This window comes from Enhydra lutris, unplaced genomic scaffold (genome assembly GCF_002288905.1).
Source record: "Enhydra lutris kenyoni isolate GAN:26980312 unplaced genomic scaffold, ASM228890v2 scaffoldscaffold13, whole genome shotgun sequence".
NCBI lineage: Eukaryota > Metazoa > Chordata > Mammalia > Carnivora > Mustelidae > Enhydra > Enhydra lutris.
In genome coordinates, this window is record NW_019154097.1 from 47583255 (window position 1) to 47595358 (window position 12104).

The window sequence follows — 12104 nt, forward strand, 5'->3', positions numbered from 1 at the left end:
TGGCGCTCGCCCAGACTCTCCAGGGACCCTCCCTCCTGCCCAGGGCAGACCTGGCCAGAAACCACCCCTAGGATGGCCCGAACCCAGGGGAACTGATGCTCCTTGGACCCAGAGAGGTGGAAGGGAACACGGAGCGCAGGCGCCCAGGCCTTGACCTCAGCATCCCCTAGCTCCTGGCCGCCACGCCCCCTCTCCCCTCCAGCCACAGGCTGGGCGCCCTGGGAGAGCTTCGCCGGTGCTCTGTTGCTGACAATAAACCTGCTGTGACTGCTGGGCTCTGGGGTCTTGTGACGGGGGTCGGTGGAGGGCCTGGGCCTGGGGACTCCCGTGGCTCCTTGGGGTTGGCCAATGACCGGCACCGCATCCTTAGCCTTTGTGTAACCCATCTGCCCACCCCCCCACATCGCAGGGGGACTCATTTCTCCCCCAAACTGCTGTCCCCACCATATCCCTGGGTCCCACTGCTCCATCCCTCACAGGGTAGAGCCTGAATGTGCCTCACCTTCCCTTCCTGGCCCTGGGGCGGCTGAGTCTGCACCGCCCCTCCCCCATCGCCAACAACACCCTGTTCTCTGGCTCCTTCTTCAGGGCCTCACACAAGCCCTCATGTCTGTTCAGCCTCCTTGGGTTTCCAGGACCTTGTGGTCAGGAAGTACAGACCCCAGGGTCTACTGCACCCTAATACAGAACATGAAGGGACAAGAGAGGCGTGCCTTTATGGGGCTGCCACTGGGGCCGGAGTGGGGACGCACACACAGCCGCCCAGCAGCGACACCTTCCACCCTCTCCTCCAGAACGGTCCAGGCGTGGGGTGGCCGCTGCAGCCTGAAGAGGGGTTATAGTAAGTGCCTGGCCCTGGCCCTGCTGCCCATGTACCCCCTGCCCCCTGGGTTCTACCAGGCAGAGAGGGAGGCCCCCTCCCCCCAGCCAGCCCAGTTAATAGCATCCTTGGCCCAGACTTGGCCAGGATGGCCCGGAGGGTGGAGGTTCCAGCCCTAGGGCACCATCCCCTCAGTGCCTTCTGTCCCTTCCCAGTTAAAGAGCCCCCCTCTCCCACCACTTGGCCTGGAGAGTCAAGGCTGGTGTGGGTCTCAGGGGGAATGACACTTCCTCGGCCCAGGGCCCAAGGCTCAAGTAGGAGATGGCTCTTCTCAGAAAGTGGTGTGGAAGCTTCTGGTTTCCTTCACGGGTCCTCAGCTGCTGTGGCTCCAGCAGCTAATGGGAGACCCAGCCCCTTCCTTCAGACAGCGCGGTGGGGCCTTGATGACAAGCTGCAGTCTGCAAACTACCCGCCGTTCCCAGCGGGCTCCAACACTGGGCCCTCCAAGCCCCTCTCTCCCCGCTGGGTACACCTGCCTGACCCCCGCCCTCACCCGCTGTCTGCCCGACAGGCGACCAGCGGCTCAGGCCACATGCCCACTGGGCAAGCCGGCGACAACACGGTCGGGGAGGAGGGGGCCTCTGGTGGCAGGTAGCCTCGGCAGAGGGTTTAACAGCACCCGCCCCGATCGGGGCCCGGACGCCCACGAGGCTTCCCCGCCCCCCCCGCGCCGGTCCCCCTGCGCCGCGGCTCCATTCTCCACTTGAGGGCCCCGCGCTGGGTGTTCCAAAGGCACATTTCCAAAGAAGGATCACGGGGAGCGGAGAGAGGCCGTTGCACCGCGCACAGAGCAGTCCCGGGCGCTGCCAGCGGGGCCCCAAGCACAGCTACCGGGCGGCGAACGCGTGGATGCAACCCGGTTCACCCATGCGCAGAACCACCGGCCCCTCTCTGTCCCCGGGCTTTTCTCGCGCCTGCACTACATCCCCCGGGCCGCTAGGGGGCAAGCAGCCGGACTTCGCGGGTGGGGAGGGCGTTGGGGGCGTGCGGAGCCGCAACCCGGAAGCAGTCGCTAACCCGGAAGAGGTGGTGTTATAGGGCTTTGCTGGCGGTGGTGGCGGCTGTTGCGACTTTGGACGTTGGTGCGGCGCTAGGATGAACGCGCCTCCCGCCTTCGAGTCGTTCTTGCTCTTCGAGGGCGAGAAAAAGTAAGTGGAGCCGGCGAGGGGTGGGCCGGGGTCGCAGGCGGACTCTGGGGCTTCTCGGGCTCGTCCACAGCGGGGAGACGGAAGCAGCTTTTACTGTGTCTGCGGACTTGAGCCAGCCCTGCGGGGCGGTTGTCAGTGGCCCCGTGCTGCAGAGGAGGAACCCGAGGCGCGGAGAGGCTAGGGACCTGCCTGGGCCCACGGGAAGGGGCGGTGTGTATGGGAACCAGGGTGCCCGGCGCCACAGTGCTTTCCCTGTGGGATCCGGCAGCCTCCTGGCCGCCGCCTTTGCAAGCCAAGGGCTGGCTCTCCGGCTCACGACCGATCCTCAGTGGCCTGTGAGGAGCTTACAGGGGCTCCTTGCCTGCAGCGAGCAAGGGAATGTGGTCCCCTGGTCTCTCCGCCTGGCTCCCTCACTTAACGTCTTCATGTCTTTGGGCAAATGACTTAAGCTGCCCGAGGCGTGTTTTCCTTCTCTGGTAAACAGGCTTCCTGCTGCATTCAATCACAGGATGTTCTCCGAGGGGAGCTTAACGAGGTAATTTACTGAAAGTGCTTAGGCCAGGGCTCAGCACGCAGAAGACCCTCTGAAACACTGGCTTTTTCTTTTTTAAGATTTTATTTACTTGACAGAGAGATCACAAGTAGGCAGAGAGGCAGGCAGAGAGAGGGGGGGGAGCAGGCTCCCCAACTGAGCAGAGAGCCCGATGCGGGGCTCGATCCCAGGACCCTGAGATCATGACCCGAGTGGAAGGCAGAGGCTTAACCCACTGAGCCACCCAGACGCCCCAACGCTGGCTTTTTCTTAACAGCCTGGTATGCAGGGCTCTGCGGTCTAGCCCTTGCCAGCCTCTTCGTCGTCCTTGAGAACAGTGGTTGGCATCTGGGGCCATTTTGCTCCCCAGGGGACTTTTTCAACGTCTGCCAACAGTTCTGATGGTCACAAAGGGGGTGCTGCTCGTGAGTACAGACCGGGAAATGGTGCTCATATCCTACGGTGTACAAGACAGCGCCCTACGGAGTAGAATTATCCACCCTAAAATGTCACTGGTGCCAAGGAGCAGTCCAGAGCAGGTGAGGGTCTTGCAGAATCAGGGTGTAGCCCCTCTGCTGCTCTGAATCCGAGAGGTCTTTATGGCTGAAGAGATTGTGTCCTCACCTGTTGCTTCGTCCTCTTCCCAGGATTACCATTAACAAGGACACCAAGGTACCCAATGCCTGTTTGTTCACCATCAATAAAGAAGACCACACGCTAGGAAACATCATTAAATCGTAAGTTCCACGTCAAAGGCTCTTGGAAAGCGTTTATTGGGGGTCTTTGAGGCAAAGCACACATTCGGGAAGATTTCCCGCAGTCTCTGAGCTGCAGGAAGGTCTGGGGGATTGCTTTGGCAGTTCCCGCATTCCAGTTCATTCTCTCCAAGATGACGCTGACCTCGATCCGATCACACTGCCGTGTGTCTGAGTTATCTGGGGCGAGCCAGAGAAACGTGGCCTGCTTGTGTTTCTGTGCTGAAGAGCAGGGAGGGGCGGTCGGGCGTGCTGCCACCCACCCCTCTTCGGGACGATGGTCTCTGGGACAGCTGGTACACACAGACAGATGTGCCAGACATTGGCTCTTATTAGGAGGGGAGAAGGTGGGAGAGGCTCTGCGGCTAGCCAGTGCCCCGGTGGACAGCGGTTGTGGGCCGGTGGGTGCGTGTTTACACCAGTGTAGTCCTGAGCAGCTAGGAGGTTGGCGATGTGGTCACTGTTCTGGTCTGAGGTCTTGTCGTTTCTCTGCTGAAGGCACCATGGGTGAAGCCGGGTCTTTCCGCGGTGTGCACGTGTGGGGTCCCGGGCGGGAGCCCAGGAGGTGGAGTTGGCGGTCTTCTGCCACGCCAGTGGTGCCCCCAGGCCCTTCTAGGGCTTTGTTGATCCCCTGCTCTGGGAGCCGTGTCCCCACCTATGCAAGGGCCCTCCCTCGTGGTGCGCACCGCTGACCGAGCTGCTGTCGAGGACCCCGTGGGCCCAGGGCATGGCGCGCGGACGCACACGCAGGCCGCACAGCCTTGCAGACAGGGCCCCAGGGCTGCGGGCGGCAGCTGCCAGCCTGTGCTGCCCGGAGGACTTCCATTCACCAACTGCTCAGGGCCCGAACCTTCTCCCCCTGTTGCCTTTATAGCTGTCGGATGCTCGTCCTGGGCAGGCTCCTTGAGGCAGTCGCAGGGTCCCCTGCTTCCTGAGGGAAGAGTTTGCTGGAGATCCTGCTTAGCAGCTGGGGTCCTTGGAGGGGGTGTGTGTGTGTGTGTGGTCCCCATGGGGGGTGGTGATGGTGGGGTGTGTGTGTGTGTGTGTGTCTTTGTCTTTTTTGGAATGTTTCACTTGGTAGATTTTTGCGGGGGGCGGGGATCAAGAGCAGGGAACCTGCTGGGGTCAGCCCCCCCAGCTGTACTGGCTTCCAGGCCTCAACCCAGTGGGAAGAGGCCTTGGTTAGAGCTTGGTCATCCCCAGGGGTGCTCGGCTCAGCGCCCCGTGTCACATCCCCCCGCAGACAGCTGCTGAAGGACCCGCAGGTGCTGTTCGCTGGCTACAAAGTCCCCCACCCCTTGGAGCACAAGATCATCATCCGGGTGCAGACCACCCCGGACTACAGCCCGCAGGAGGCCTTCACCAATGCCATCACGGACCTCATCAGCGAGCTCTCCCTGCTGGAGGAGCGCTTCCGGGTGAGCGGCGCTGGGTCTGCCCGGAGCTGCGGTGTCCTCGTGCCCACAGCCCGGACAGCCCGTGGAGAGTGTCCTAAGCTCTAGGGGGCGTGGGGGGAGGTGGTTCCAGAGGACGTGGACGAGGGGCAGGGCGTTAAGGCTGGGGGCCTGTTGGGTGCAGGCACGGGTGGGAACCGGAGTGCTTGCTCCAAGGGCTCCTGCGGCCCTTTGGGACTGCTCCCCCGAGCCTTCTCTGGTAAGGCCTAGCCACTTCCGGGGTGTTTGTGTAGGGGCAGCTCATCCCAGGGTGGGGCCCCACAGTTAAGGAGGCCGAGAGGGGTGGTCACACCTGTCCACGCAGAGGGCCTCAGAGTCTGACCTGGGTGTAGGGGAGAGACTCCTGCTTGTCCATGTCCACTACCGTGGCCCCTGCGCCTCACGCAGATGGGGTGGGGGGCGTGCAGGGCCACGGGGTTGCCTCCATGTCCACTACCGTGGCCCCTGCGCCTCACGCAGATGGGGTGGGGGGCGTGCAGGGCCACGGGGCTGCCTCCTCACCGTGGTCCTTTAAGCTAAGCGGCCACCGCCCCCTCCACTCAGGTGGCCATTAAAGACAAGCAAGAGGGCATCGAGTAGCAGCAGGAGGAGTGTTGCTGGGCCGGCTCCTACGCTGCGCTGGAACATTGTTCAGCTCCCAGTAGAGGAGAGCAGCTTCCCCGGCGTCGCGGACATCGTGGTGAGCCCGTCCCCACCGGCGTGTCCTGCACAGTCTTTCGCTTTCCTGATAAAGAGCAGCAGGAGGCCTGGCTGGGGGCTGCGGCGGCAGCAGGTGCATGGGGCGCGCGGAGGCCGAGGACTGGTTTCCCATCGTGGACGGGCCCTGCACCCCGGATTCCTGGCTGAGGAGCTGGTGGGACTGAACTCCTTCTAGACCAGCTCTCGGGAACCCAGGCCAGGCCGGGGGTTGGGGGGCAGCCAGGCAGCCTCTGCTCACCGGCTCGGCCGGCCTCACGCCGCGTCGGCGCACCAGCCGGGCCCCAAGCAGCTCTCCAGCCTTGTACACAGCAGAGAATTTAATAAAAATATTCCCCAATAAAAACAGTCTCGTCGTTTGCCCCGGAGCTGAATAGGTTAAGTCGGACCCCCAGAACTCCCGCACCTCCCTAGAGGCAGGAGCCCTGCGCTGGCTACTGTCTTTTCCAGATGGCCACGATGTTGGAGTCCGTCAGAGCCGTGAGGTAGGTAAAGGTGCGGTTGGCCGCCACCGTGTTCACCATCGTCTTGGTCACCATCTGGCCGAGGGCCCAGGGCTGGGGCCACTTAAGGATCTGGGGGGGGGGGGGGCAAAAGAGGGGGGCGGGGCTCCAGCTTCCTGCTCACGGCCTCCGCAGCGGGCGGGGGGCCGGCAAGGGCGCCTACCTGCGTTGGGGCCTGTGGCGCGGCCGGCAGCGGCGCCTGCTGGCTCAGGAGGTCCCGGACGTCGTAGAGCCACACGTTGCCCTCCTCGTCCCCACACAGCACGATCCCCTCATCTGCCGGAGGCTCAGAGTGAGAAGCGGCCCGGGCGGGACACAGCCGCAGCGGGAGGGCAGGGCGCGGGGCTCACCGGGGCAGGTGCTCAGCGAGAGGTAGGCCAGCCTGGTGGGGGACCACTGCAGCCGCGCCAGCACCGCCACCGCCAGCGGGGACTGCTTGCCGCGCGCTCCCCACGTCCGGCTCCAGCTCCACAGGCAGATGGTGCCCAGGCCGCTCCCCTTGGAGGCTGGGGAGTGCGGAGAGAGCGGAGCTGGGCGGGGGCCCCTCGCCAGACACTTCATGGTGCCCGCGGGGGACCCCTCAGGAGCCCCCAGCCCCAGGAGAAGCTGCCCCCAGAGGCCTTCCAGGGCCTGTCTCGGCTCCCAGGAGGCCAGGCTGTCCCCTGCGCAGGGTCTACTCACCCACCACATCTTCGTTCACAAACGCCAGCCCGTCCACTCTCCGTCCAGCTGCCTCCGAGTCCTCGGAGAACACAAACTCCACCTCACACACCCTGGGGGACAGAAGGTGCTGGTGAGCCACCCCACGGCCCAGGAAGCCGCTCCGGGAGACGCACCCACGGAGCTGGGTTCTGGGCCCGGGAAGGGGAGGCGGCACGGCCGGGGTGCAGGCTGGCACGGGACAGGAAGGGTCTGGAGAGGCAGGGACTTAGGGCCGGGGAACAAGTGGCTGCCGCACGGTCTCCAGTGGAGATGCACGCGGGGTCACACGGTGCTTGCAAAGGCAGCCACATGTCAACACAAGGAGAAGCAGACACCTCTGCCGCATGACCGCCACCGGGCTTGGGGCCAGGCAGACCGCGCGCTGAGCGGGGAGCAGCGGAAGCCCTGGGCTTCACTCCCAGCTGTGGCAGGGGCCCACACAGGCACTTGGCTGGACAAAGGCCACCGCTGGGCCTGACACTTCTGCTACCTGCCCCCACGTCACAGCTGCTTCACTGCTGTCACCCCGCCCCTGAAGGTCTTCCCAGACTGTTCACCGCACTGGGGACAAAATTCAGTCTTGCCCCAGCAGATGGAGCCCGTTTCCCCTGGCCCAAGCTGCCACCTTACCTTGTGGCACGTCCTCCCACCTCCCAGGCTGGACCGGACCTCCCTGGTGGGACCACCCCTGTGCCAGCACCTTCCCTCCTGCTGCCTGCGGGCTCCCCTGTTGGGATCTAGGCTTGTGCCCATCCGCCGCCACTCACCTCCTCATCGTCCCCTTACTCTCCTTCCTTCACACTTGACACTACGCTTTGGGGGCACTAACAGGCCACCTTCTGTAAGGATGTGGGCCGCACGAGGGCAGGGGGCCAGCCTAAGCACGGGCCCAAGCCTTCCGGGCAGTACAGAGGAGCCTTTCCGGGGCCTCATCCCTGTCCGGACACCATCCCTGACCGCCCCTCCAAGGTGAAGTGAACACGGCTCCGAGAGCTGCCCCGGCCCGGTCCCACAGCTAAGCAGCCGTGAGGAATGAGGCACGGACCTTTCCTTGAGAGACTAGAGGAGGTGGGGACAGGCCAGCCCCATGAAGAGGCCCCTGAAAGCAGCCCCTGGCTGCTCGGGATGGGGCGGGGCTTAAGTCCCACCCCCGGCAGATGTGCTGGGGGTCAGGCATCTGGACAGCTCTGAGGCTGGCATTCAAGGCCTCCCCGGCCAGCCTCACCTCCTCTTCTGGGGCTGGTCCAGCCGCACGTCCCAGCAGCAGCAGCCACCCTCGCAGCCGGCCAGCAGGTAGGCATCTGGGCAGGAAGCCACGGGGCAGAGGCGCAGAGGGATGGACGCCGTATCCAGGGTGAGCAGCTGGCTGCCAGCGGGGAGATGGTGAGGCCTCGGACCCAGGCGTCTGTCCGCCCTGGCAGCCCCCGGCCCAGCCCCCAGCCTCACCTGGCCTGAAATTCATAGTCGTGGTTGGGCACCCCAAGGTCCCAGAGGATGATCCGCTTGTCATAGGAGGCCGCTGAGCGGGGAAGGGGAGAAGAGGCTCTGAGGAGACCCCGTTCGCTCCAGCAGGCTCCATTCCAGGATGAGACCATGGTCGCAAGGCCACCCACCCCGCCAAGGTGTGCAGGGCCACAGCTGGGACGTGGAAGATTTGAGGACCACCAGTCTCTACCTCACTCTCTGCTACCACGGCCCGTGCCAGGCTCACACATCCCTTCTTGGGCTTAGCACACTTAGCACCCAGGTCACAGGGTGGCCCAGCCACCTGGCTTCCAGGCCACAGAGGGGGAGAAGGCAGGAGCTAAAGCCCTGTCAGTCGTCCACCAAGCCACACTGCTTCTGGCCTGGCCGGAGCTGACCCCGGTGACCCGTGGTGATGCCCACCAGCCAGGGCACTCCCTCCCGTCCCGGATTGCAGGACAGGATGCTGGGGCCCCCTCAGGGACATGGGAGAGGGTCTTACTGAAGAGGTGGGTCTCATGGGTGGGGCTGAAGCAGAGGGTGGCGATGGCCTTCTTGTGGGCCCGGATGACCCCGCAGCAGAAACCAGCCTGCACGTGCAGCAGCCGGACCAGGCCCCGCAGGCCCGCGGCTGCCAGCACGCTCCAGCGCTTCTTGTGGCCGGCCTGCGTCACCACGGTCAGGGCTGTCCAGGCCACCGAGAAGAACTCCTGGGTGGGGATGGGGGCCGGAGGGGGGAGTGGGGTCACTAAGGGGCAGAGCTGCGCATGCCAGGGAGCTCCGGCCAGTGGAAGCGAGACCCAGCGGGACCAAGTCATCTGCCGCCCCTTCCCTGCCCCCTCGCCCCACGGGAGCAGCCCTGGGCCCTCACCTCACCAGGGGCCTTGTACTTGTGCAGCACGATGCCCGTCTGGCAGTCTATCACACACACGGCCTCCCCACCGCACGTGGCCACCGTCTGGGAGGTGGCCCCCGCGTGCCCTGTTTTGAGGGGTCAGCCTCAGTAAACACGTCGTCTGCGAAGTCCGCCCCTGCAGCCTGTCCTTCCTGGCCCTGACGATGCTCCAGGGGCTGTCTCTCCCAGGACCCCCATCCACCGAGGCGGCCCCCTCCAGGTAGTGTCCCTGGGCCCCCTGTCTAGACAGCTGGTCCTGCCGGTTCCCTGGGGTGCTCGCCCTGGCCCTGCCTGCCCGCCGTGGCTGTACCCTCCTCCCAGGCCGGCTCAAAGGCGCAGGCCCAGAGCTGGGTCTCCAGGTCCTGAGGGCTGTTGTTCTTGCTGTGACATTGCAGGAAGTGCAGGGGCTCCAGGTCCAGCGCAGGCTGTGGGGGCAGAGGGGGCGTCACAGCTGCCCCAGCCTGTGCTCCCTGCCGGCTGCTCCCTGCCCCCTGGCTGGCTTACCCGGCTGCCATCAGAGCCCGGGGCGCTGCCCTCCACGCAGACCGAAGAGGAGGTACACACCCGCTTGTTGGGAGACGGGTTGAGTGAGACTTCATCCGGCCGTTTCACAGCCACGGGCCTGGCCTGTGGAGGGGGTCGGGGCTGGGCTGAAGGCCTGGGGGCCACAGGCCCATCTGCCTGGCGCTTCCTTCCCCAGCATCACAGGCTGGCCTGCACCCTCTCACGGGGGCAGAAAGCAAGGGCTGGCCCAGGGTTAGTGGGAACGAGCTCAGGCATCAGGGACCGTCACCTGGGCTCATTTCCAGGACCCCTGCCCCATCCCCTTTCCCTACAATCTCCCTAGGCAGGCCTTGGGAGTTGCAAGGTACCACACTTACCCTGGGTTCCTGGGCAGCTGGGGCTTCTGGAGGCCTCTCCGGGACGTCTGCCTCACGCACCTGGGCCCCACCAGAGGCCACCAGCTCCTCAGAGATCATCCGCACCTACGTGGGGTGGGGACATTGGGGAACTAGATACAGTCCTAGGGGCCCTGGGCCCCTCTCCCAAATGCTGGGGCAGAGGGAACTTCTGCTTCCCGAGGTGGGAAAGGGCCTTTTTTTTTTTTTTTTAATTTGACAGAGATCACATGTAGGCAGAGAGGCAGGCAGAGAGAGAGGAAGGGAAGCAGGCTCCCCGCTGAGCAGAGAGCCCGATGCGGGGCTTGATCCCAGGACCCTGGGATCATGACCTGGGCCAAAGGCAGAGGCTTTAACCCACTGAGCCACCCAGGCGCCCGGGAAAGGGCTTTTCCAACCAATAAGTCTCCCTTCCCTGACCCACCCCACTCTCTACCACCCCTTATGGCCAGAGGCCTCTAAGGCAGCTGGATCCAATCAAGGAGCTGGGAGAATGGACTCTGAGCACAGCAGACTAGGTCATACCCGCCACTGGGTGAACTCGCTGAGGGACTCAGGCCCATAACGGATGTCCCTGACAGCAGACTTCACAAAGTCAGCCTGGGCCTTCTCTGCCTCCTCGCCTGGGCTCAGTGCAGCCTTGAACTTCTCCCAGTGAGCTGTGACCTGGAACAAGAGGGACCAGATTCAACCCCAGTCCACCCCAGATCTCCTGGACCCCTGCCTCCAATCTCATGGGCACAGGTGTCTCCACTTCAACGCCTCCTGGAAGTCTCCCTGAACTACAGCCTTAGCGGCAGTGTGCACAAACCCACACAGAATGCGCGTGCACAGACACACACACAGCAGCCCCGAGGAGGAGGAGGAACAGGAGGCGGCGGCGGCGGCGGCTCGGTAGTTTCTGGTCCCTGGCTGGGCCCTGCCTGCACACCCAGAGAGCAGGACCTTCCTTGAAAGAGGCCAAGCACCACAGCCAGGCTCAAAGTAACACATCAGGCGAAGGGATAGACGCCGCTCAGTGTCAGGGCAGAGAGTCCCCGGAACGCCTCCTCGGGGTCCTCCGAACGTCCATTCTGTCGCTCGCTCCTCAAGGCCCCCCGACTACTCCAGAGACGTGGGTCCGCCCCCTTACCCGGCTGGTCAGCTCCCGGTTTAGGTTCTCCACCTGAGAAGAGGTGGACGAAGCATCCTTGCCATTGACCTTACGGAGCTTGGGCAGGAGAAAGGAGACTTTCAGGTTGTCACTGACCTGGGGGATGAGGGAGAGCGGCTCAGTGTCGCCCCAAGCTGTGGCTCAGCCCCGCGGGAGTGCTGGCCCTGGGTCTGGGGCAGGTGGGGGCCCCCACTTACAGTCAGGAAGGGGTTGCCCTCCAGGCTGAGCTCCTCGAGCTGCGGGAACTGGCACAAGGCAGTGACGTCCCCCAGCTGGTTGTTGGCGCAGCGGAGGACGCGCAGGTGGGACAGGCCCAGGTTGGCGGGCAGCGTCTCCAGCTGGTTGTTGGAGAGGTCAAGCTCTTGAAGCTGCGTCAGGCGGCTCAGGAGCTTGGGGTCCAAGTGCTCTGAGAGCAGCTTCAGCCCCGACAAGCTGGGTGGGGGCAGACAGGGAGGGCTCAGGCGGTTGGGCAGGCCTCACACCTGGGGCAGTCCTGGGCGCCTGCTAAGGCCAGGCTGCTCTACACGCTTTCTGCAGGGCTGTCTCCCCCACAGCCGGGACCCCTTCCAGGGAGAGGCCACTCGGGGCCCCAGCCCGCCCGTCTCTTAACAGGAGCCCAGCGTTCGGCCCGAGTGTCGGAGACTCCGCCTAACCGACAGGGCGATAACGGGGCCAGGCAGGGAGTGGGCAAGGGTCCCAGCCTTACTTCCCGATCGGCCGGCGACCCAGGCCCGGGTGGCGGGTTGTGTGGCCGCGGCCCCGCGGACCCCCGTCGCCCCCCGTCCCGCCTCTTACTCCAGGCTCCGTATCTTCCCCAGTCGGTCGCTCTTGGGACGCCCTCGCTGCATGAGCAGCCGCGCCGACAGAGGGCCCATGGCGACGAGGCACGGCCCGCGCTGGCCGGTTAGCGGTACCGGCGTCCGGCCGAGTCCGTGCCTCCTAGAGACAGACGCTAACGTCCGTCCCCGGCGGAACTCTGGAGGCGGCGCCGCGCGACGACCGGAAGGAAGCGGCCCCGCGTAC

General features: G+C 64.7%; 2 protein-coding genes across 3 annotated transcripts; one reads left to right on the forward strand and one right to left on the reverse strand.

Annotated features, from left to right (window-relative positions):
* The first annotated feature begins 1890 nt into the window (after positions 1 to 1890).
* LOC111145948 (DNA-directed RNA polymerase II subunit RPB11-a) lies at positions 1891 to 5503 on the forward strand. 2 transcript variants are annotated; one of them, XM_022501269.1, is made up of 4 exons: positions 1891 to 2028; positions 3208 to 3297; positions 4559 to 4733; positions 5313 to 5503. In XM_022501269.1, the coding sequence occupies exons 1-4, from the start codon at positions 1976 to 1978 to the stop codon at positions 5346 to 5348; spliced, it is 354 nt and encodes a 117-aa protein (XP_022356977.1). In that variant the 5' UTR covers positions 1891 to 1975; the 3' UTR covers positions 5349 to 5503. The 2 variants fall into 2 exon arrangements, with proteins under 2 accessions (XP_022356977.1, XP_022356976.1); XM_022501268.1 differs by having other exon boundaries at positions 4559 to 4766; positions 5313 to 5348.
* Positions 5504 to 5882: 379 nt separating this feature from the next.
* Positions 5883 to 12071, reverse strand: LOC111145947 (leucine rich repeats and WD repeat domain containing 1). The gene is made up of 15 exons (XM_022501267.1): positions 11877 to 12071; positions 11279 to 11513; positions 11061 to 11177; positions 10454 to 10594; positions 9911 to 10015; positions 9534 to 9656; positions 9340 to 9454; positions 9006 to 9115; positions 8637 to 8844; positions 8117 to 8189; positions 7896 to 8036; positions 6650 to 6741; positions 6319 to 6474; positions 6132 to 6244; positions 5883 to 6040 (listed from the first exon to the last, which is right to left on the reverse strand). Exons 1-15 carry the CDS (start codon positions 11954 to 11956, stop codon positions 5900 to 5902), a joined length of 1950 nt encoding a protein of 649 aa, XP_022356975.1. The 5' UTR covers positions 11957 to 12071; the 3' UTR covers positions 5883 to 5899.
* Positions 12072 to 12104: the final 33 nt, after the last annotated feature.